Source organism: Helicoverpa armigera, chromosome 10 (assembly GCF_030705265.1).
Source record: "Helicoverpa armigera isolate CAAS_96S chromosome 10, ASM3070526v1, whole genome shotgun sequence".
NCBI lineage: Eukaryota > Metazoa > Arthropoda > Insecta > Lepidoptera > Noctuidae > Helicoverpa > Helicoverpa armigera.
Window position 1 is genome coordinate 1,966,767 of NC_087129.1, and position 27,326 is coordinate 1,994,092.

The 27,326-nt window shown below is 35.2% G+C and overlaps 1 protein-coding gene across 1 annotated transcript in view; it reads right to left on the bottom strand.

The window, feature by feature from the left end:
* Positions 1–19,039, bottom strand: part of LOC110381708 (uncharacterized) — a 59,661-nt gene extending 40,622 nt beyond the window's left edge. Inside the window, exon 1 of the mRNA XM_021342093.3 lies at positions 18,768–19,039. Coding sequence (XP_021197768.3) covers positions 18,768–18,849 — 82 coding nt within the window. The 5' untranslated portion in view covers positions 18,850–19,039. The remainder of the gene's footprint in view (positions 1–18,767) is intronic.
* Between the last annotated feature and the right edge of the window lie 8,287 nt (positions 19,040–27,326).

A 27,326-nucleotide genomic window follows, 5' to 3' on the forward strand; every position in this document is an offset into this window, starting at 1 on the left:
ATGGGTCCAGTTCCGACGCGTCTGCTTGCGGTGTGGGACCACGGGGTTCGATTTCCGGACGAGTCATGTTTCGGGAACCACAGATATCGGTTTGGGGTTAAAATGTTTGAGAGGAACATGTAATGTTTGATATGATGTTTAGTCGTGATTTAGTATGACTTGTGAATATAAGCTTTTTTTACATATCAGTCTTTTTATATTATACTGTTTAATCAGCAGCAAATAAAGAAAATATCAATAAAGCATCATTCGTTAGAGCTAATTATGAACCTGATTCGAAATGTGGTTTTGTCAATTTTGATGACAAATGAGTGTTACCACACTAACAATCGTCAACTTTATTATCATTGTTCGTGCGACGGAACGCCGCCGTCGGGCGAGCCAATGGTGAGACCAGAAGTTATGCATAGACAACGCACACGCCGTGATTCGTTTGGACAAGAAAAACTTTCGGCAGAAATGTCAAGATGGCCGCGGCCAATTTGCTCTCTCCTCGGCACGTCTCAATTAAAATAATATAAATGTGTAAGTACGCTTAATATCGCAGTGATTTCCAAAAAAGTTTAAGTCATAACGCCGTCGCAACATAATAAGTGGTCCTTCGAGCCGGATCGTACGCGAAAGAACAATATTTACGAAAAGTGTTGTATGGACGCACGTGGTGTGGTGGCTTGGCGTAACGTGTGCTGCGAAGTGAGACGTGCCAACTTATCCTATTCCTTTTGCATTTAATCCCTATCCCTTTTCCAATCTGATTTTCGGTTCTTCTTCCATTGTGTTTATAAAATTTTCGCATGTCAAGCTTGCACGGTGTGGGGTGATGCGCATACGCTTCAGCTCGCCCGCATAAGGAACGCCTGTTAGCTAAGTAACCGCTGGATACCGTGAGTACCGAATACATTTATTTATCAAGCTAAAATGGAATCATCAGATAAAATGGATAAAATGCTAAAAGATTTAAAAAAGAAGCGTGCATCGACAAGATGTCGGCTTACTAATTTCAAAAAATATGTGTCTTCGTTTCAAAACGTGAACTTGTCATTTCAACAGCAAGAAGAGCTAAAATTACGCGTCACAGGTGCTCAAAATATCTTGTTAGATTTTAATGAAGTTCAAGGTAAGATAGAAGATATCTGTTCTGAGTCAGAAATTGACATGCAGCTCGAATCGCGCGAAGAGTTTGAGCAAGAATACTACAAGGTTCTTGCCCTTGTCAAAAGCATGGCAGGCTCTGATGAGGGATCTCTGCAAGATTTGCCGAGTAACAGTACTGCTAAAATAAAGTTACCAACCATCACAATTCCTAACTTTGATGGAGCTTATGAGCAGTGGCTAGAGTTCAGGGACACATTTTTGTCACTAGTTCACAACTGTCGCAGTATAACACAAATTCAAAAGTTTCACTACCTGAAATCCGCACTTAAAGGAAGCGCTAAAGCTGTAATAGAATCATTGGAGTTCTCCGCTGACAATTATAACATTGCATGGGAATTGTTAATCAATAGGTTTGATAATACTAGGCAATTGGTTCACAATCATGTAAAGTCCATGTTCACAATTCAAGCGTTAACAAAAGAATCTCCGGTGTTATTAAGAAAACTAATTGACAATATTTTGAAAAATCTCCGTGCATTAAAACTATTAGGTGAACCAACTGAGTACTGGGATACATTAATTATATATATTGTAGTTTCCAAATTAGACCCCATTACGGAGCGTGACTGGGAGGAACATAGAATTAATTTAAACACTGGTAATAATTCAAAGTCAATAATTAAATTGGAAGATTTATTACAGTTTCTTAGGAATAAAGCTGAAATATTAGAGACTCTCATAGTATCACATAGCAAAATAAATGCAACCAGTGGATTTGAAAATAAAAAACAAACAAATAATATTTCCACATCTGAAGTTCATTGTAATGTAGTTACTAATAAATCTAACAATAAATCACAATCTAAGTCTACAAAGTTCTATAAAAATTGTTTAATGTGTAATGAAAAACACCCTTTGTATTCTTGTCAAAGTTTTCTTGATTTAAGTGCGGAAGATAGATTAAAAATAATTAAAGACAAGAATTTGTGTATAAACTGTATGCGTTCCGGCCATTCTGTAGGTACTTGTGTCTTTGGTCCGTGTAGAAAGTGTGACAAAAAACACAATTCATTAATTTGTGAGGTTGCTAACTGTAAGGATAAAAGGTCAATGACATCTAGTGAGCAATCAGCTGTTAGCAATTCAGAGCTTGACACTAGTAATATAACACATAGTAACTCCTTACAAGTACACAATATTCAGGCGGGCTGTAACAATGTGACTAAAGTTGTCTTATTATCAACTGCCATTGTCGATGTACGTGGCCAATCGGGTGAATACCATAAAGCGCGCGTTATACTGGATAGCGGAAGTGAACGTTCATTTGTTTCGCAATTTTTCATAAAGAAATTAAAACCTAAAATTATACAGTCCACTCAAAATATACATGGTGTCGGAAACTTAATAACACAGTGTTCGCAATCCTGTACTATTGAGTTTCGGTCACGAAATGGAAGTTTCACTTCGTGTGTTCAGTGTTTAATTCTCCCGCAAATATCATCAAAGTTACCTACAACAACTTTGAATATAAATCATTTCAGTATACCGGACAATATCACTTTAGCTGATCCAAAGTTTTACGATAGTCAACAGATAGATATGTTGATAGGTGCGGATTTGTTTTGGGAGGTTATTTGTGAAGGTAAAATGCGACTTATAAACGGCCCTTACCTTCAGAATACAAAGTTAGGTTGGGTCGTGTCTGGTTCAATTCAATGTTTAAATAATCCACCTATTAAAAATGTTTCATGTAATTTTACACAGTCATCAATATCTGATGATGATTGTTCATTAGATAAATCTTTACGCAAATTTTGGGAAATAGAGGAGGTGACCGTGAATAATAATAATATCGGCACCGACGAGGAACTCGCATGCGAAGAGCATTTTACCAAAACAACAAAGCGACTGGCTGACGGGCGCTTCTGTGTGCGAGTGCCATTCAAGCGTTCGCCTGATTGCTTGGGCGACACTCGTACTCAGGCCGAAAACCGGTTTTACTCGTTAGAAAAGAAATTACTACGTAATACCAAGTATAAACAAATGTATAGTGATTTCATACACGAATACATTGACTTAGGTCACATGAGTCTTATTCAAACGTATAGTACACCGCATTATTTTTTACCTCACCACGGAGTGTTTCGTGAAAACGCTACTACTACTAAATTGCGTGTCGTTTTTGATGCCGGAATGGTGTCGAGTTCAGGTATTTCTTTAAATCAAATACAGATGGTTGGTTCCGCCATTCAAGGTGATTTAATTTCAATTTGCGGATCGAACAATATCCATGATTTAAACGCGATTTGCGAGGGCACTAGTCACGTGTTACAGTCTGCATGTTTTATTTTACGTAAATGGGTTTTTAACTTTGACCGCGCGAACCCTAATGATGTGCAGAATGTTACTAAGCGACTCGCAACTGGCGATAACACTCAGAACAAAACTTTAGGTATTGGTTGGAATAATGCGTCAGACGAATTGAACTACTATTCGCAAATAAAATCAGACTCAATTATTATTAGTAAATGCATTATTTTATCGCACGCAGCCCAGATTTTTGATCCGTTAGGGTTAATAAGCCCGTTCATAACAATAGCCAAGACATTGTTACAAAAATGTTGGTTATTAAAACTAGATTGGGACGAATCTGTTCCTAGTGACGTAGCTTATGTCTGGAACCGGTTTACTAGCAACTTATCTTCGCTTGGCAAAAATCTACGTATACCGCGATATGTTATGTGTTGTGACCCAATACATACTGAACTACATATATTTACTGACGCCTCGCAGGTAGCGTATGGTGCCTGTGTTTACGTCCGCACTATTAATAGTGAATCTGTCGTTACGGTGCGCTTGTTATGCGCTAAGGGTAAGGTCGCACCTACAAAACCCACAACTATACCTAGGTTGGAGTTGTGTGGCGCGTTATTAGGAGCGCGATTATATTCCAAAGTCATTGGCTCTCTACGTTCTACAGTCAATAATGTCGTTTTCTGGACTGATTCCACCGTTGTTCTAGGATGGTTGGGTATGCCTCCTAATTTACTAAAAACATACGTCCAGAATAGAACGGCAGAGATCCATGACCTAACCAAGGAGCACCCATGGAGACATGTCTCTGGCAAAGATAATCCTGCGGACTTAGTGTCGCGAGGAGTATACTTAGATACACTTAGTTCTTCATCATTATGGTGGGACGGCCCACAATTTTTACACAATATAGACTTTGAAATCAAAAATATATCAAGTAATAATAACGTAAATTGCAATTCAGAGTTGCCTGAGTTAAAGTCTAATGTTCTTTGTCATATAGTTAATCAGTCAATTGATGACAGTTTATTTCCATTTTCCAAGTTTTCTCAATATTTAAGATTGAAGCGTTCTGCTGCTTATTTATTTCGATTTATTTATAATACGCGCAATAGAAATAATAGGCGAACGGGCTTGTTAACCGTCACGGAGCTCGAATATGCGGAGCTTGCTTTGGCTAAATTGAGTCAACAAGAATCTTTTCCCGATGTTCGCGAGTCGCTTAGTAACAAAAGGGTTATAAAGAAAAATGCGCAATTGCTTAAGTTAAATTTATTTCTTGACAAAAACAATTTGATAAGAGTAGGTGGACGAATACAAAATTCTGAAAATTTTAATTTTAACAAAAAACATCCAATTTTATTATCTGCGAAACATTGGTTTACCGTGCTCCTCTTTCGGCATGAACATCTCCGTACCATGCATGCTGCGCCTCAGCTATTGTTATTTACAATAAGGGAATCTTGGTGGCCGATTGCCGGTCGCAATCTCGCAAAATGTGTAGTGCACAAATGCGTGAAGTGTGCACGTTTACGCGCGACCACGGTTACTCCGATCATGGGTAATTTGCCTCAAGAACGTCTCGACCCTGGTTATCCATTTATACGGTGCGGCGTGGATTATGCGGGACCGGTGTTCACGTTGAACCGTAAGGGTAGAGGAGCAAGGGTTCAAAAATCCTACATTTGTTTATTTATATGCTTCGTTACGCGTGCTGTCCATCTGGAACTTGTAAGCGATCTCTCATCCGATGCTTACATGTTGGCTCTCAAGCGGTTTATCTCGCGGCGTGGTAAACCGATTGAGATCTTTTCTGACAATGGCAAGAACTTTGTAGGTTTAATGAACGAATTTTCAAAATTCTTAAATGATTGTTCCGATGATATTAAAGAATACGCAACTTCGCAGACTATTAAATTTAAAATGATTCCATTTTATGCTAGCCACTTTGGAGGCTTATGGGAAGCTGGCGTTAAGAGTTGTAAGCATCACCTCCGTCGTGTAGTTGGCAATGCACATCTCACGTTTGAAGAGTACACTACGGTTTTAACGCAAATTGAAGCTATTTTAAACTCACGTCCTTTAACTCCCATGTCCACCGATCCTCTTGACCTTCTCCCCCTTACTCCTGCTCATTTTTTGGTTGGCCGTCCACTGACTGCGCCTGTGCCTGCCGACGTCCACGATGTTCCTGAACACCGACTCACCCGATATCAGAGGGTTGAGCAAATACGGCAGCACTTTTGGAGGCGCTGGTCCAAAGAATATGTGTCAGAGCTGCAGACCAGGAGCAAGTGGCAGGAACATAAAAATGACCTAAAAGAGAACACGCTTGTCCTTCTTAAGGATGACAATCTGCCACCGTTGAAGTGGAGCTTAGGAAGAATACTGAAAACCTACCCTGGGAAGGACGGTATATCTCGTGTTGCCGATATACGCAAACAAGACGGCGTAGTAAGGCGGGCATTTTCCAAGATCTGCCCGCTTCCTCTAACCGACAATTAATACTACAAATCAAGCCAAGGAGAGAGGCGTCATTCAACTTTGAAACCTGACGCTTTCAAGGCCGGGAGTATGTTACCACACTAACAATCGTCAACTTTATTATCATTGTTCGTGCGACGGAACGCCGCCGTCGGGCGAGCCAATGGTGAGACCAGAAGTTATGCATAGACAACGCACACGCCGTGATTCGTTTGGACAAGAAAAACTTTCGGCAGAAATGTCAAGATGGCCGCGGCCAATTTGCTCTCTCCTCGGCACGTCTCAATTAAAATAATATAAATGTGTAAGTACGCTTAATATCGCAGTGATTTCCAAAAAAGTTTAAGTCATAACGCCGTCGCAACAATGAGTAGATGAAAAACTTGATGTTTGCTTGATTGATGTTTATGAAAAACGAGTCTCAGTCAATATAATATTTTATTTCTGTTATTTGAGGAGCCCTAATGACTTCATTGTTTTTAATGGCGTTGCTTCAGAAACTTAATGTTTTGTCCTACGCATGAGTCACTTATCGTGAGCCACAATATTAATTATGCAGCATGCCAGACTAAAGTGACATAAAAGGAACTTTCTGGAAAAAACATTGAGATTAATGATCCAAAAACTAATAACCAAACATTTTCGTTTACAAATATTTAAACACATTGACAGCAAGGCAGTCGCAATAAACGTGTCACTTTGTAATCGATAATCGATTAACAGCAGTTACATTTTGTGTAATTTATCACTGTGTGACGTGTTGGGTCGTGTTTGGTGATTAGCACCCCTAATGGCACGAAATTTATGTGTGTATACTTTATTGTTCACCGAAGTGTATTTTTATAGGAATTTTCGATATCAGGTCTACTGTCAAATTGATGTGTGCTTGTAATTTGTCTAAAGAGAATTGGGCGTTAGATGACAAATGGGACCGTAGATTAAAAGTGACTGCAGAGTGCAGATAGCAGATTTTTGTTCACCAAAAAGGTCTGATTCACTTTTCGCTGAAGTAGGTCACCGACTGTGCTTGTGATGGTTCCGTTTGACTTATTTAGTCGGCGAGAGGTAGCCAGTTGGCCGGAATGTCATGTGCGATGTTGAACTATATGGCATGCTGGACAATACCTACACGTTCTTAGTAATGCCGATTGGATGCCGTTCGTGTGTTACCTCGTAGATTAAATACTTCTTATCAAAATAAACATACTACAAAGGCCACGTAAAAAGATGCAAAGTTACGGAATGTGTTATGAATACTCAACACCATCGGACGTTGTAGCTCTAGGGCGAGGCGCAACTCAAAGGCGAGTTGTGTCTTGTATAATGACTGCGCTGACCTAAGCTGCTGCATATTCATAAACTTAAGCAGAACTTTAATTACATTCATCTAAGACCAGTTCGTTGTTCTAAAACTCGTTTCAGTACCAAACCTAGAACATCCGATCACACGATCCAACCATTCGATAGTAAAAAAGTACTTTCGGCGCGAAATAAAATGAAAAAAAAAGGAAACAAAGCGAGCACATAAAACTTTTACCGGGCAACGGCCGGAACAGAGTCGGGCCGGGTCCATCGAGGCGTTAACGCCGGCACAACATGCCGGATGCCTGTGTCCGGTACGACATTAAAAACGGCGGTCACGTTATCTCTGGCGATTTTTTCGGACCGATCCAGTAACCCGTTTTTTCCCGTGTTATCTGTGCCATTGTGGGGGTTACTTATGGGCGTTTACAAAATAGTTTGTGCCCCTTGATGTTAGTTTGAAATAATTTCAGAGTTGTATTTCTGCCAAGAGATGGCTTGATTATAGTTGAGTAATAAAGTTTCCTCAAACATTATCTCCGTATAATTTGAAAGATTACACACTTGGGCAGGTTCACAATTTTCTATATGCTGGAAAATATACCACATTAAAATTCTCAAAACAAAACTTTTACGTACTATCCCCACACTTTATACTCAACCAATAAAAGGCAATGCACACAGATTCAGTATTATTTCAGCTCAGATTCCACTTTTATTGTCCGTACAAGATGATACGCAGCTGGTGCATCCGATGCGGTTTTGTTACAATACCAATTTACATGGAAACTACCGGTGTCAGCGAGTAAACGGCTTCGAACATGACCCGTCATAGACTGCAATGGGTTTTACGTAGAATTCATAGAGATGAAGGGAGGTAACGGACCACTGGAGTGTTAAGCCTAGAGAAATACACGAGTAAAACAAATATCTTCAAGTTTATGTCATGTCTTGCAGAAACCTTAAAATGGATCGACGATTTTGACAAGTGGAGACCACAGTTATGCAGTGTGATTAGTTGGTCTATTGACAACTATATTATGTTTATATAGGTATAGTTGGAGTGCAACTACCAGACAAATGAATCATTCCCAATTCATCCAAAGGGCATGACATGCAATCTAAATTGCCACTAGCAAACCACAGTAAATTAAAAGTGTTAGAGAGGCAGTGATTATTGTATCAAAAGGCAGTTTCCTTGTTACATACTCTAGAAAACCAAAGATTTTGAGAATACGAACAGATACTATAAAAACAAACCATCCACTACACCATTAACTAAAAGCCTATCTCAAACACAACAACGTAGGGCAGAATATCACCACCCGCATTATAAATAGTAGCCAAAAACATTACGAAACGTAAGCGGATGACAGGCAGAAAGTCGGCCATTTTAAGCTATACAAAACAGAAACAATACACTCATACATAATTACTCAAATATACATAATCCATGTCATATTCCACGATGACTCGGCGAATATCAGAAGGAGCGTTCTATTATTCAACGGAGGCTGTTTGCCGCAGATGTGAGCGACATATAAAAATTCGCATGTCATTGCAGCGTGCTCCATTCCAAATGCGACACTGCGATGGTTATTCTGGAAACTTCGATGAAGGATGCAACTGCAGTTATTCGTAACGGATCAGTTATTCGTGCATATCTGGAATATCGAGCTTGGATGTAAAAGCCATCAGCTTTCTTTATGGATGATAAAGTTTATAGGTTGATATCTTTGCTTTGGATTTCAGGACAGATGTTTGCTAGAGGCAACATAACGATATGATATAAAAAGTATATCCATGCAAGATTAGGTAAGGTTCTTAAAACTTCACCCTCCCAAAATTCAACGGTCGATTGAATATAATATGTTTAATAGTAATTAATATTGTAATAGTAATTAATAAAGACAAGGCTACCATTACATAAGTAAGCCCACAGTCGAAAAACAGAGTTTAGTGGTACTTGAACTAAACACAAAGACTTTCAGGTCCAAAACAAAATAACCCAGAAACCAAACGAGCCATACAAAAGGCCTACCTCAAACACACGACATTACCGTCTCATTTGCTATAACTAAAGTTAAAATACCCAGCGATATGTAAAGTGACCGTACTTGGTATAAGTGGGCCCTGTACGGCATTATAATAACATATTTTATAGACCGGCCATCTTGCTTCTGACATTAATGACTTTTGCCCTGAAATATGAGGCTTTTTCAATCCTGACACAGAATTTTTGGGAGCTTAATTTGGAGTGCAATATTTTAAAGAAATTGTATGCAAATTGGTTGATGTAGATGCTAAATTAGGAGATAAGGTGGGCTTTGCGCGTTTGTTTGGTGTAATTGTTATTACCATGCAAGATAAAGTCGTAAATAGGTAGAATCTGCTTGTAAATTGTTGCGGTGTAAGAGCTTTTACCTTAAAACGATCCAGATAATAATCTAGTGCAGTAATGGATAAGCATACATACATACTGTTTTTCAGGTAAAAACAAGTTTTCATTTTTAAACTCTTTTATAGAGAAGGTTCATCGTTCAGTTAAAACGTCATTGTAACACAGTCAAAAGCAGACAACAAAAAAATCCTATCTAGTAACAAATAAAGAACCTATCGCTTTACAATATCGGTTCAAGTTAAAAGCTTCGAACATTCTTTACATCAAGAAACCAATATCATTTGTACAAATCGTTTCACCTACTACCCTGTACGCGGTACACAATGAAACAAAACAATTGAGTTTTACCATAGACCGGGGAACTTATAGAAGTCTCACCAACAAAAATTCGAAACAATTTTTTTTTTTGTTTCCATACTTACATACCATGTACTAAACAATACATCGAGTAAGTATATAAAACAATAAATACTTCATGCAACATTTATTTTGTTAAAAAAATTAAAGAATCTTATATCATTTAAAATATGCCGTTTAAAAAAAAAGGCGAAATGGCCAAGTAAAAAATATTTGCTCTTATTTAGAAACTTTTATGTCTTATTTGTCCTACCCAAATCTTATCGTGCAAGTAATTTATATTATTAAGAATAGATCTTCTGTGTACCTAACTTTTTTACGACCCTACCTTTAGATAGCTCGTGTGGTATTCAGGGTCAATTGAGTAGGGACGACATACTATTGACCTTGCCGGCCCTAGTCTTTATAATACCTACTTATGGCCCAGCGAAAATTGGCAGCCAATTTCGTGAATTAAAGAAAAACAACACACTGTAGGTATGGTACGTTTACTTTTTATAATTGGTTTCGTCTGTACTAGATCGGAGTTTGTTTCAATTAGAGTTTAGGATTATGAAGATTTATGGGCGTCTTTTGTTTAAAATTGTTTTATGTGGAGTGAACATGTTTTTGGTTTAGGATACCTAATAGTTCATTGTCACGCACTATTTTTTATTTCTATATCCATTTTACACAAAACAGAAGTCAATCATTATTATAAGAAGATCATGTTTAATTACACCTATAAAACTAATGATATTATTAAAATACACTCCAAAGTTGTAACGAGTGGATATCTGGTATAGACATAAGCAAGGGATATTGAATGACCCGGACGTTACTATAATTGGTTAATCATATTGTATCATTGCTCATCCCCGTCAAAGAATATAAAAGAGAAATTACAGAGTCATTGCTACGACATTCAAAATCGACATCAGAATATTAGTCGCCTAAAATTTTCCGTTGTTTTAAATGATAGTGGCTACCAAATAAAATGATTATATGTTTGTAATCTACTTGGATTAAATACCACGAAGGTATAATATCAAGGCGACCAACTTTCAGACAGAATAATAAATATTTTCAGTTCTCAGAAACTCGCTTATTGTCGGTACTAAACAGCTTGTAATCGAGAGAAAATTATTACATAGACTTTATAAATTAGCCTCAATAGGTACACATAAAATGTAACCTACAATTGATATTTAATTTTCTGTGGTGGCAACATTGTATTAAAATACAAAATGGCTGACAACAATATGTTTCTAGGCAAATTAACAGCTTATATATTAAGGAAAAACTTCGAGGTATTTAATAATAAAGTTTGTGTGAAATAACAGTTATCAGCACCTGCTTGGTTGAAAATGAATGGTTTGCGGTAAATTAATAGGTAAAGCGAGTGACTGACACTCAATAGTGGTTGATTTAAATGTGGCTCAGTAGGGAAAAAACGTGTTACGAAGTTAGTAGGCGTACAAGCTAAAACAATTGGTTTTTATCCTGACTAATCCTTACTATTATTTTAATTAAGACACTATTATTTTCCGGGTTTGTATGGGAGTAGGTATGTATGGTATGGATAGGTACTATAAGTAGCTCGCTCGGCACGCGGGTTAAACCGTGGAAAACTGCTAAATCATAAAATACTGACTTTTAATTATGTCAATAATTGCGGACAAAGCTAAATCATCAATGTAAAAGCTTACAATTGCACCTATAAAAAAAAAAACGTAGCCAGCACTCAGTAATATTACACATTATTTTTAATGACAAGATCATGATAACAAATTATCCTTAATTCTATTTAATTCACCTCTAAGTGTTCACTTACATTGAAGCACCAAACTCAATTATTTGGTTCACAATCGATTTCCAGAAAATCTGAGAATAGGAACACGTGAAGCCTGACCCCAAAAGCTAGGGTCATCAGTTAGAAGCTAATGCTACGTCATGACATAGCTACAGTCAGAAGTAATTGTATGTGGTGATGGAGAAAACTTTTGCAAGCATATTAGAAGCTATGTAGAATAAATAATGGTTGAGAGGTGTGAAATTGTAGTCTTGAAAGAATTTTTGTTGTTAATGAAGAGTTTAGCTACGGTATTGTATATAATATTTCCCCTTAGACACATCTTCTTACTTGCTATATTAGAATTAAAATTTGCATATGTGGTCTCCAGAATCCAGTCACTGGGTTCTATCAGACTAAGGATATTAAAGATCTAAAAATATCACATAGGATGGAAGTTTTTGTCTTTAGACAAATGTATAGTTTAAGGTAAGAAAACATACTAGATAGAGCGCCAAACGGATAACTAAAAAGTGGATTTTGTACTCCAAATAATTCGATTGTATTTTGTCATTAACCATTCTTTGTATAAATCCCATAATTCAGTCATAATTATGCTCTGTCACAATTCTTATATTAATAATTAACCATAATTAATTCAATGAACAGTTTCCCAAAAAGGCGTAATATAATAATATACAATATTTTAATCACAATTTAAAATTGGTAATTTACACAGGAAAGTTATTTAAAAGAATATACCTTATCATGAAACTCTTTACATATGCAAATGACATGGCTATGTTAATCCGTACATATTTTACTTCGCCATTATACTGATTATAAAGTTGTAATATTCGTAACAACACTGCTTCGTGGCGTGTGCTTGTCACATAAAAAATTATAATGTATAGTTTTGTTGAATTTATTGGTACAAATAAACAAAGTGTCATTACAAGGAATAGTGTATCAGAAAAAGTGAAACATACGGTGAGCGTAGTTTTGGCGGACGCGTTTTTGTTGCACTTGTAAGGTTTTGAATGCACCTTCTTGTTTCGTAATGCGAGATCTGTGGTGGTCCAGACTATTAAGTTTATTATGGTGCGTGCCTTTTACCTAACCTGAACCTTGAACCTAAAAGTTTTTAGTATTTATACTTATGCACGTTGCATATTATAGAGATGAGTTAAATATTGTCTATATAGAAGAATTAAAAAAATATATTATCTTATCTGATTTGCATATCTATAGTACTTTAAGTCTACTCATAATTTCGATGGTACGTAAAACAAACAGCGCTTTCGGTCCCGGCTGTATGTTTCCACAATGATTTAACTGTTACGCGGTACTCTGTGGTAGATTATAGATGAGATGTGATTTCTTTGATCGATGGGACCCGATTTGGACGACGCTCGTTTAGAACCCTGGCCGACTAATATTTTATTCACAAAATGGCGGTATATGCCTACCAACTGATAGATACTTAACCTTCCAATTTTATAGGATTTTCGATTATTCATGTTAGCTACGGTTTTTGTCGGTGTTGTCATTTTTCAAGCTCAATTTATTTCTACGGATTTCCCTCGAAATTGTATGATTGATACGGTTCGTGTAATAAATCAGAGGGTTAATGTTTATTAATGTATTTTGAGGTTTCTTGAATTAATCTAAAATACCTAAGACATTGTTTTAAGATACTAAAATAGTAGAACTTTATTTTTTGACTTTGAGTGATCTCATTTGTCAAGACGTATTAAAAATAAAGGGTCTTTCTTTTTTAATTCAGGCTCATTATGTGATTAATGTTATTAATTAGATTAGTAACATTAAATATTCTATTTTATTTACGCAAATAAGACTGAAATCCCTGAAATGTTAAAAGTGTTTTTCTATGTAGTAAGTGATCCGTAATTAAAAATGCACTAAGTAATGCATAAAAATGTAAATTTAAGTAATGATAATCGAATAACGTTTTAAAATTAATCGCTCAAATAACATTAAAATAATATTTTTAGTATCGTGTTTTTAAATAAATGGAGTCTTCAAACAGAAGTAATTATTTATTTCTAAAGTACTCTTATAAAAGAACATCATACGCCTTATAAACGAAGCATCTTATTTGTAAAAGTATTTCTAAGAAATAAAACATTAAGAAAAGTCTTAAAAAACCTGGTTCTCGTTAAGTTACAAACAAAAGAACAAGTATGATTCGCAGGAATAAGTAAGTACCGATAGCAAATAAAACTTCAAACATTAATAAATAATAAAAAGTTATATCAGGCCTCTTTCACTCGACGTACTTGCGCGCGATAAATGCCTACCGCTCGCTGGGTTACCGGTAGCCCCACGCGGCTCAGGGCTTTCAATAGACACACGCGCCGCGCGCGTTCCAATATTATTATTTTTATTTCGTGGCATGTTATGCTGTTGGTTTTTATTAGGTTTTTTAAGCTACCTAACAAACTGATGGATTATTTTGAGTTGTGTTGGTTTATATGCGACTATTGTAAGATTTAGAAACATTTTATATTTATGAACTTATCTAGTAATTCTATTTTTTTTTTAATAAATTAATACTTATCTAGAGGTACTTTATGATTTTAACAACAGAGATCATTAGGTACCTACTTATTTTACTTTAGATACCTACTTAGTTATATGAACTGTATTGTGAGTTTTGTAGATCAAAACACATCTCGAGTGTAAGTAGGTAGAAAAATATTCTTGATATTATTTTTTATTTTAAAACTCAGTTTTAAAAAAGGCTATCTTAAAATAAGCGTAACTTTGTTTTCCTACTTAAATATTAATAAATTGTAAGAAGCAACCCTTAGCACGGCCGCGGCACGGTTGCGGTCACTGAACTGTGCGCTATCGCATTGGAATAACAGTCAAGCGCTCGAGCTTTTAAGGTTCATTTTATAACGCAGCTAGGAATTTGTAGGTAGTTAGGGAACTTGTAGGTGCTTATAACAGTAGGTATGGACTTTTTTGTATGGAGTGATTTATCTGTTACGTAGTAACTATTATATAATCTGTGGTTATATTAAGAAGCAGCCAAGTTATTTTATTAGCCGTAAATCTCGTGAAGTAGTAAGATATATCTACTCAAGAAATTAAGTGTAGATTCTTTTTTTTACAACCCCACTGAAGTGATTTACGAGATCTGATAAGTAGACGACGAGACGAAAATTATAGGGGATTTTCGCGAAATTGTATCAACAGTTTTCAACTTAGTACATAATGTCTTGAAAAAATCTCTAAAAGACAAGCAACTTTTACTTTTATGGATGTTTTACGAAATTTGACTTTAGATGTGGCAAAATTCAATTTCGATCCCCTGGTGATACTTTTCGAAGGTACAAAAATTTTACTCTATTTTTCACGAAGCAACTGTCGAAGTAAACCAATTTTGTATCCAATTTTCTTATAAAATAAATACTTAATCAATTTAGACTAACGAGATGTCATTTGATTTATCTTAATCTGGGACGCTACAGTTTGATAAAACGCTCTCTAAAATGTGGAAATTAAATTCTCTCAATCTGTTTCACTGAAAGCGATGTTGAGTAATTTACGTCACACGAAAAATACGACTACATTTTCAAGCTGTCCTTTTTTCAGTTACTAGTGTAATGTTGATTTAAAGTGCATGTCTGTTGTGTTGATATTTCGGGAATGAAAAACTCGTAATAGGAACAACAAAAAAGGCTCTGAGCTTGTTTGTTGGCTTCAGTGCATTAATATAAGGAACTACTAAAACGATTTATCGAGTAAGGCTGTAAGCTACCTTTTAACCGGGTGTGCGAAGAAGTACCTTATAGATGTAGGTGAAACTGCTGACGGCAGCTGTTTATTATATCACAATGTGCTTAATACAACTTGCATCTCTTATCCTCTTTCGCAGGTTAAGTTCATCTCTAAACATTCAGCTGTTCAGTCTTTGAAAATATTACACACATGTACAAGATTACTATCAGATTACTAAGGAAGTAAGGATTCTAAAGCTGATCATCATCTTAGCATAATATACATACCTACGATGAACGCACCACGATATGTTTGTTTGGGGCCGAAGGACGGTAACGGAAGCCGGTCCGGTGCCCGATACTATAAATCACTTAGTTTAAACGCTTGCAGTTCAAATTTAAGGATTTATTATGCCTTTTGTTTTTGATAGTTTGGGGAACGTATTTTGTTGTTAATATTGTAGGATTGTTGAGGAAAGTAAATAAATTGTTGGACATATAGGTAAGGACCTTGCCAAGTACAAGAGTCTTGTTATATGTTTGTATAAATGTCTATTTGTCTGTATGAATGCAATATGTATGTATATAATGTCTAGCAATATAACGTGCAATGTAATATTGTGATTTAAGAGATAGCTCTTAAATCTGACACACAGATTATTTATAGTCATTGGAAGATAAATGACCCTGATATTATTAAGAGACATGAATAAATGAGTCTAAGTAATGTATGAACTATAAATAAACTTCAAGAACAGTGAGTTCAAAGTTGATACCAAGCAAAGAAAGCTATGTTAGGGACGAAGAAAAATAACTTACTTACTAAATAATGAGCATAATTTCCTTAGCCCAGGTCTTTAACAAACGTTCCCAATAAAATTGATTAAAAAAGACTGCCAAACCTTTCACATCTTCATTTAGATCGCAGCTCTATTCAAAATTTCCCAAAAATTCATATCGAAATCGTTTTTTTCCTTTTGAAGATCGTATCAATTTCGCAGGAAAAAAGTTCCCAACTAATTTGAAAGAGAACAACGAGAGAAAAGGTAATGGCCAAGTCTTTAGAGTTTCGGAGCTCAATTTCAATATCGCGGATATTTATTGTCAAAAACACGAACATTTAAAGTGAAATCCTCGAGGAATATCGAAGTAATAATTTTTAATATAGTAGTTTGAGCTTTTAAACTTTTTGGTATTAATATTCGAGATAATGAAATGGCTTGCTGTCGAGTTTCGTTATTATGATATTTTAATTTACCCGTTACCTTTTTTGCTTTTTAACGATTATGAATATTTAATGAAAATACATATTTATGTACCTACTTACACCTATTTTTAGGCATCCGATCCGGAGGGACTGTCCTATACTAATCTTGAATCTTAGAAGCTGCTAGAGTATGTCTATTGTTTACTTTGTATTAAGAGTATCCTGTAGTAGGTAGTTGGCAAACACCTTTTTGGTTCTTGTAAAGAAGGTAGAAGGTTTTAGTTCCAGAAGAGCCTTGAGGGTTATTGTTCCCAATATTGACTCCTTGATTGAGACCCTGACAAATTGAGTTCCTGGCCTACAATTTTGTTCAGCAATAGAATTTTATATTTTAAAATATGAATTTCTTTATTGGTTGTATTTTCAAAGCTTGCTTCCAAGTCTTTAAACTTACTTGGTTAATGACATTTATATCCGCTTCAAACAGCAAATTGACATCGAGTAAACTAAACGAAGTGCAAAATCAGAGCTTCTTTCGTGAAAACCTATAAATCTATTGGTACTCCTTATGTAGATACACGCAAGGCCTTATAATCAATGTATGTAATATGATCAACTTCATCAACTTTTTGTTAATCGATTAGAGGACATTTCTAATGGATAATGTAATTTTTATTTAATCAAAAAAGCTTCTATCCCAGTCTACATAAAGTACATTTTACCTAAACACTTTATTTAATATCTCATTCTTAACACATCGTACCTACGTCTATTATCATTACTATCACATTTTTACTTTGATTCCACGATGTCACATCCAATTTTGTTTGAGTGCTTCTATTATAGGTAACGACTAGAAGCCATTGTATGGTGTAATTTACTTAGTATAAGTGTGTAGTTTATACACAATTTAAAAAACAATTTTGTATTACAAATTACTAAGGAGTTTTCTTTACTTAGGTATTTGTAATGGTCGTGACATTTGTTAAATAGGTACTATTATTTCATAATTGCATGGATCTAGAATCTGGATCATAGGAGTATTTCCTCTAATTTTCTATTGAGCTGTATTTTACTACTTACAACTTAAACTTGAGTCTTCCTAGAGCGAGAAAAGCCTTTCCTTGTGTAAAGTGCCTTATAAAATCATTTTATAATAACTAAACATAACTGTCAAATAGGTATATTAGTCAGAATGTACTCACAAAGTTCGTTACTCGAACTTTATTACTAAGCTTTCGACACTAAAAGCTCAATTTTTAAATTGCTTCCATAAAACTCATACCTAATTAGTGAACTTCTAAAGTTGTAAGCAATTTCAGCAAGAATAAGGCATTTCGAACCTTGATGTCTTTTAAATGACTCTTCGAAAAATTGGTAGAGTAAAATATTATAAGTTTGGGCATCAAATTGGTACTTATACTTAAATAATTTTCATTCATCACAAATATAATATCTTGAATTGCAAGACTCTTGATTGTTTGAAAAGATTAAAAAGATCCATGCACCAAAAAAAAATCCATAATGTATGGTTCTAAGGTAGAATTTCCCTAACGTTTAGTAACGTAATCATTAAGGTATTACATGACTGATTAGCTCAATATAAAAACCAAATCATTACACCGTACCAAATTCTATAAAACTAAATTATGCATAAACGGAATTGGTCGTAAAAGACAGCCATCAAATAAAATTGCTTGATAAACAAGTTTCCAATTACAGGGAAAACGAACATAAACCATTCATAAACGATCGTTGCAAACAAATTTAATTTTCAATGCTTTGGACGATCATTGAATTCGCATAACTCTGAAAACATATCCGGTCCAACGAATATTCAGAAGGCCCGACGTTTTTATCGAATTAACTGCTCTCGCCGAATGTTAAATTCCCTCAGCGATTATATCGAAAAAACAATTAAATTGCGAAACGTACGTTTTAAAACGACAGCATTATTCGGACTGCACAAACTTTGCTCCAAAATAGAATAATAAGGTTAAAACTTCGTAACGGCCGAGACCACCGAACCGCATCGAATTACCCCGCAACCCCTTTTTGTACAGTTTGACCCTGGGTTCCAAAACTTACCGTTGAAACAGGTGACCAACCACAGCAGGGTTGTGCAGGCATGCATGATGGTCACTCGCTTCACACCTCGACAACGCACCATCGCACTTTTATCGAATCACCATCCCACAGAACCAATTTATATACCTCCCTCAGAGGGACACTATTATCTACGATCAGAATTTCACCCTCGAGCTGTACGTGTGACGTAACAGAAAGTTCGTTCGTCCCTGTGCTAGGACAAGGCGGCCGCTCTCGTCGGAGCGTCCCGTTCGACTGAACTGAACACGCCGTTAAAGGCTCCAAGGGTGAGGGGAGGGACGATATCAAATGTTTTGTATCCTCACAGCTATTTCCCTCCAAGAGCGGGCACCACGTGCCCTGTTTAGTCAATTTTCGTCTGAATGGGCCCACGGCTATTTGTATTTTTATTGTTGTCATTAAAAGTAACATAATTAGTGTCGGTTGTACTTCGTTGATTGGCTGCTACTGTGCAAACGAGTTTAATTGAACAGTTTGGTTCTTGTTAGTTACAAATTGATGGTTGTTTTTTTGCCAATTTGACGCTTCATTTTTGAAAGAGTTAAATTGTGATTTTGGGGAAATAGGAATACAGATTCATGAACTATCTTTTATAATGAGCAGGACATCTTAAATACCTGGTGTAGGAGTTATTAATATAAGTACACAAGTATTAAAATAAAGTCTCCGATTTTATAACGATACGTCGGAAATACGAAACTCGTATTAAAGTCGCCAAAGATGGTCGAAGTTTCATCGGTTTCGTGCTAGGCCGTCTTGATACAAGGAGTTTTAACTTGGAGCCGAGCGAAGACTTATACACGACTTTGGGGGTTGATACACGATGCCCCAACTTTATGAACTAAGAAAAACTGTGAACATATTTGTTTGGTAGTTACCTGAGCAATTGTTTTAAGGTGCTAGTTGGATTTTATTTTGGCAATTGTTATTTTGGTTTAAAAATTTTGAAGCAGGGTTTTTTACTAATTTCTCCTGAGTTTTAATTAGTATAAATCGTCATAGTTATTTAAATACACTTTTTCACTTTAACTTGAGCACCTGAAAGTATAATTTGAAACAATCAGTGCCCTTTTGTTAAAGAAAAAAAAACAAAATGCTAAAGGGTAAGGGTAGTTAATAATTCATCATTTACGCACGAAGTCAAATTGCTTACAAACATAGTGGTGTATTTCCGAAAAAAGCCCACTGTTAAGCATCAATTAACTAGCTTCTGCCCACGACATTACTTTGTTATGTATACTTACAGAATTTGGGCGTAATGTTAGCTCTTTTAGAAGACATATTATAAATGTACTGTATTTAAGTGATTCCTTCGTCTTGTTTCCCGAAACGAAAGTCTGACATTTTTCAGAATAAATTTATAATCAAAATCCTAGTAATAATTAGTGCCAAATTAACCAACATAAAATACTTAAAACATTAAAACACGCAATAGAGGACCTATTTAGAGTAGCAGAAAATTGTAGATTTTTTATTCAAGAAATGCACTTCTATAATTAAAAAATCCCCATTTTTTATTGCGATATTGTGTTGTGGGAAATTCTACATCAGTCCACAACTCATAACAACAATTTTCTACCACTGCAAATAAATCGACATCACTCCCTATTCGTACTTGTAAATTAAAGTAAAAATATTTCCTATTCAAACCTTACGTCGCAATGCAATTTTCTCGATTTGAACGCAGGACCTATATGCAGCTAAGTATAGACGTGCAATCACAGTCAGTTACCAATGCTAATGCATACAGCGTACGTACCTTTAGATATGCTAAACGTACGGGGAGAGATATTTCTGTGTGCGTAATTTGAAATATCTTACCATACAATCAGAGGTAAGACGAGTGTAATAGGAAATTAGTAGATTTAGGAAAAAAACACATAAACATCCAAATTGAGGACCTTCTCCCTTTTTGAGAAGTTAGTTAAAAATACATTTTTTTTAAATATGTATTGATTGCATTTATTAGACTCAAGAAATTAGAATAAGGATAAAAAGACTATTAAAAATGGGACAGAAAAAAAAACTGTAGGCTACGTTTTTCAAAAAATGCTAAAAATCTGCAGAAGATGGAATAACTTTTATTAGATAGCCTTTTCTATCTAAAAAAAGAAATAGATGTGTAGAGTAAATATAGTTACGAATCCTACTACATAAAGCATAAAGAAAGCTTATTTCTGTTATTGTTTGTGTGTATGGTATAACATGTCGTGTAACCTGTCATTTGTGTTATCGGCGCATCGTTTTATGTGCTCATCGCAATTTTTCTGATGGCTGACATTTGTTAAACGGTTTTATTTAGCTCACCCAGTTTGTTTTATTATTTATTCATTCTTGGGTCAAATTTAGTAATTCAAATTTCACCCTCTTCCTGTCAACCGATTAATCTGAAATTTTGTATACACCTTTAATTCCGATGACAATACAATATAGTAATATCAATAACATTGTAAATCCAATATGGCCGCCGGCACAAAATGGCGGATAACGTAGATTTTATCAATCCCATCAATATGGGTATCAAATGAAAGGGCTCAACAAGCAGAATACAATATACTATAAAAAATTGAAATCCAAGATGGCGGCCGCTACAAAATGGCGGATAACGTAGGTTTTATCAATCCCATCAATATGGGTATCAAATGAAAGTTTTCAACCAGTAGAATACAATGTACTATATACAATTAAAATCCAAGATGGCGGCCTCTACAAAATGGCGGATAACTTAGGTTCATTTGATACCCATGTTGATGGGTCTCAACAAGTAGAATACAATTTACTATGCAAAATTGAAATCTAAGATGGCCGCCGCTACCAAATGGCTGATAACAATTTTTTATCAATCCCACCAATATGGGTATCAAAGGAAAGGGCTTCACAAGTAGAAAACTGTCAGTAACTCCAGCGGGGCCCAACAGGGCCAAGGCCTGCCTGGGCTGCGAGATTGTTCGAAAGAGTTACCGCGGCCCTGGTACATAAAAGGCCTACGACGGAATAAAACGGTTTTTAGTCAAGAGTCTGGCACTCCCTCACCGCTGCTGACCCGCAGCAGGAGAGGTCATGTGATGATTTTTGGGGTCGTTAAAAAAAAAAGTATCTGGAAGGGCTATGTATTGAGGAATTAGATTGTAATAAATTGTCAGGTAAGAGACCGTGTAATAATGATGCACTAAATGAATTAGATAGAATGAGGAATATTCGGTAGGCATTTTCATTAAATACTAAAAACTAGAAAATAAAAAATCGGTAAAAAAATCTTTTAAGTTAAACGGTTTTATCTTATGTGTACTGAAAACTAGAAAATAAAAAAATAGTTACTTACCTGTCAACCTACGTAGGTGGTCCCGGTCATATTAAACTAAAATAAAAACGTGGGGCCCCTGTGAAATCCTACCTATGGCAAAGCATATCGTTATACTTTGGTAGATCATGAGCCCGGCGTTCGCAGGTGAAGCCGCTACGGCTGATTATTGATTGTCAAAATCTCCAGTTACGATTATAGTAAGTCGATGCAATCCACACCTATTATACCTCTAGAAGAAAGTACTACAGCAATAGTTAATGGGCCCCACGTTTTTATTTTAGTGTAATAGGACCGGGACCACCTACGTAGGTTGACAGGTAAGTAACTATTTTTTTATTTTCTAGTTTTCAGTACACATAAGATAAAACCGTTTAACTTAAAAGATTTTTTTACCGATTTTTTATTTTTATATGGATATTGAGGTTTATTGGATCGTGTGTCGGTCAGGTATGGTTTTTTTTTTGTTTTTTGAACATATTGCCATTCACGATTATGTGTTGTTTGTGTTCGCTTATGGTAATGTGAGGAGGTTTTGTGATTCGGATTTTAAAATGGCATAAAACTATGGCTTATGAATAAAACTCCGATAAGCAAAGTCACAGTGAAATAATTTAATTAGGCCCTCAGAGGCGCTTATGACTGTCAAAAAAATATATAAATACCTAAGTTTGATTCTAGTTGCTCTTTCCCAAAGTAACTTCCTATTAAGAAGAACGGGCAAGAAACAGAAAGCAGATTTAACTTTAAGTACCTACTAGTAAAATTAAAATCGTGATTATTTGCATGAAAATATATACAATAGATAGGTATATAATATGTACATAAAAATGATAAAATGTTTTAACGCTCCAAAATTGGCATAAACTGCCGATTGATCGACAAACGCGTTTACGCACGGGATCACTTCAAAACGCAATCAGTTGAGAGAAAAAACCCCAAAGTGATTAAGTACGCCCAAAAGTACTAACAGCAATACTGTGGTGGCTGGTTTACAAATCCACAAACGATAAAAAAAAAGTTTCACAGCAATGAAATTCGACTCCTATTTCGGAGTACTGGGTAAAAGGACCAAATTCTAGTATTGTTGGACCTTACGTACAAATTTTTACTTCAGCAATAAGATGAAGCCCTATTAAGTACACTTAATGTTCAGCGGATTAATAATTCGTAATACATAGCAGTAATACGTAGCTAAAACGGTTTTTTGGTCTCAATTATTATCTTTCCTGCTGCACCCGAATACTGCTTTGTGACGTACGTACTAACCAATTTTTAAGCAGCCTTTTTCCGCGAAACCTGCTCTTGCGGTTTTCTGGTTTCGTGAAAATCCTGAAAATCCTTACACATTACGAACCCATATATGGCACTTTTTTTAATGAACTTCTGCTCCAGCAAATATCTTACTCAACAAATATCTTACTCAATATTTTCCTCATTATTTGTGAAAAAAATTGTCTACATAGGTACTTTAAATGTTTTTCATGAAGTGACCGTAAGAAAATTACAAGACTAATTCAGACTTTCAAAAAACTCTAAAATACACAATGAAAAAAATATCTAAAAAGTAGATATAAAAACTCCAGGTAAACGTCAAACGACACTTGGTACCCGAAACCACACACGCAGCCATTACTAACTGGCTAGACATTTATGTATTAGAATAAAATATCGCTGGACCCCATTACGTAATGCGTCCATAAAATGTTTCCGCGTAATATCACTGATATATTATCCGAAAAGATATATTTCGAATAGTGTTGTAAAAACCGGTGCACGGCTCATGGAAATTAACCTGAATGGTCATTTCAGTTTTACGATATGAGTAGATGGATTTTGTTATAATTTTGTGGCCATTATTAAAACCGCGGATTGTACGTTCACTGTATTGATTTTGTGCTGTGTTTATTTAGCAAAAATATGATTTATTTGCTTGTCAATAATGGTAAATTAATTTATGATTGCTACCATAACGATTGATTAATTTATAACATAATTTAAAAATAAATGGTATACAATTTTACAACCAATATTTTAGCAACATAAATAAATAATCCCTTTTTCTGAAATCATCATTAAAATATAGCCGGCATTTCACAGATATTTTACAATTTAAATAAACAAACAGTTACCCAGCAACAGTATTGTCAGTTATACCCAAAGCAGTATTTTGTCGGGCCGTTCCGCTTGGCTAGCGAACACCCCATATTGAAGTGCCCTCAATAACGTCACATATGGTGTCCTGTCAATAGCAAAACCCAATATTTTCTTATTAAATAACTGACTGTTTAATAAGAATATCTTTGGTATTTGTGAATCAAAATGGAAAAATAGAGTAACTTATTGTAACACTCTAAGTTGAAGTTGTACAATAGTCAGATATTTTTCCCGTGCTTTCATTCATGACAATGAAATTAAAAGGGGCGTTAGACGCGTTGTAGACTAGGAACGTTAAGTCGACTAATATTTGATCAACAGTATTGTTTAGTCTACCGTTAGCAGGGTACCTTATTCTCTTTATAATTTCTTTGTCTCACATCTGACATCTTTCATACAAGCCTCTCTCAATATAGCGACAATACTAAAATAGGTACCTCGACAAACCCCAAAAAATCATAACACAAACTTCTCCCAGTCGATGCTCATCTAAAACAATAAAGGTGATAACAATAACAATAATTCACAGATATAAATAGCTTACAATTGCAATAAGGTCCTTAGTTCCTACACAACGGTCGGTCGGCCATGTTGTAAAGCCCATATGTGACCAACGGCAATTCGCGCCCAAAAAGAGGTGATATTTCTTCTGTTACGTAGCGTGGTTGCAAGTGCTAAGCATTAACTGGCTTTTGGGGAGATTAGTTAGATGCATAGATATAAAAGAATAGTGTAATTCCCTGACTCAATGCTACACATATAAATTATTTATTACTTGTCCAAAAAAATTCCCTAAAATGCCTATTTAATATTTTTTTACAGCAAAATTATTATTTCCCAAAATAAGGGTTAATAATAATCTACAAGAAATTCTATTTTGCACCGTGAGAGTAAAAAAAAACTGTTGAACTTCTATCGTGAGCTTCAGATCACCCATATAGTTTACTACAAGTTTAATAAATGAAAACCAAATATGAGTGGTCTTAATGAAACCATGTTACAAATAAAATACATTTTAGTTGCTTCCATTTGCAACAGACCTAAAATACTTGAAATGCGGATTGAAGTATTTTTGTTTGTGCTCATCCAAACGTCCATTAAAGTTCAGTTGCTTTAAACTGGTCAAGTTTAGAATATTATAAATAGACTTGGGTTTCTCTTTTAGAATTTATTATTCTTACCTGTATTTTTTTATGTGTTAAAAAGTTTCCTCATCTTAAGTTGTTTCCATCTGGGTCCTTCTCCTAACATATACATTTTCAGAATACCTACTGTAAATCAATTGAAAAAATATTTGTTCCTATAGACCCACTGGCAATTTCTGACCTTAAAGTCTTAGTCACAGCTAAAAAACGTCCCCTGCTGGACAAAGACCTTCCAAGCTAGTTAAACCCTACTGACTGCCCTGGGCATGCGTGTTGGTGAACTACGTCAAAGTCCGCCTACTTAGTTCATTATTCGTTGTTTTTCACTTTTTTAATTTACACCCTCACTCAAGTCTTTACACAAGCTACCTATAAAACGTTCTTCATATCTGTAACACAAAACCTCAACCGGAGTACACCCACAGACAGAAGCAATAACATGACCATATTTTTTATGAGGAGCACAGTTTAATGTTATTAGCTCTGGACCGTCCTGTGATTTACAAGGATAATGTTCTGACCTTAATAGACTGTTCCTAATGTTCAAGTGAATTGTGGTCACATGAGCTGTTTTGGGAGATGGGACTGTAAGGTTTTTATGGATAATTTTTTTTAAAGGTGTTTTAATAGAATGAGAAAAACTATGTAGATTAGTATAATTCTGATGAGATAATTTTTGCAAAAAATACAGTGAAATGGAGTACCTTCTCCTTTTTGGGAAGTTAGTTGATTGATCAGATGTTTTTTTAATGATATGGGTGCTATATTTTGGTATGCATTTTCTAAAATAGTGAATTTACTCTACTCAGGGATGGACCAGTTTGACGTTCTATATCCTATAGAGATATTACCTATATATACCTCAAGTCATGGTATACTTATTTAACACGTAAGCAAATGTTTATAGGAACCATACTGTAACCGATATTTCTTTGTATTCCGCTTTGTTATTGATAGTAAATAAAACCGATATAATTAACCTGATGTATTTAATTCCAAATTAGCTTTAATTACCATCCAATTGGAGGATACACCTTTTGGCGAATTCTCAACTGTGTATGTTAATCGAAACCAAACAAATCTCTTTTGCGTACAATTTATTTTTGTAATTGTGTCCCAAAAAAAAGTTTCGCGTACTTAAAGTAGTCCCCAAAACTGGAAAAAGTGGAATAATCAATAGCATGAATATTATAATGGGGCCGTTGACACATTTTGCAAGTCATGTGAATAAATGGGCTCCACTAAAGGTAGTCATTACGGAGTAATCTAAAAATTATATCGGATCAAGTATGTCGTACCTATCTTTATGTAGACCTACTAAAATTTTCTTTGAATTAGAAGTGCTCGTATACATAGTAGAAAATACATGAACATATAATAAAAATTAAACAAAAACAACATGTTTGATTTAAGTACTCATTATACAAGGAGCAAAAACTCATTATCCATAGCTTGTTTTTAATGTTCAAAACGATTACTTCTTTAAACGCAATATTTATGATATAAAGAAAATGCCAAAAGAGCAAAGGAAAACACTAATATTTCACAGCTATCATGATCACTAACCGCAAAAATATTACGCGTACCACAACATATTAAGGAAAATAAATTGTTTAACATTACCCTTGTTTGACTTAAAAACAAGGCACAACGCACACGCATTTTGTCTTAAAAATTACTTGTCCTATAAAAAATGTTGTAATATTTTTATAAGACACTTACTGTTAATAGAGTCTTTTAAATCTAGCGGAGGGACGAAAGAACGATGTAAAAAGTGGTATGCGATTTATACCACCGCCGCAGCGGGCAGCAAAGAAAGTCGTTTAGAAGATATATTAACTGAGAAAATGCAAGAGAATATGGGACCACGTTATGCATCACGAAAGCGCTTGATTTAGAGAAGCTCTTTATTACTGGAATAATTGAGCCTGGAAT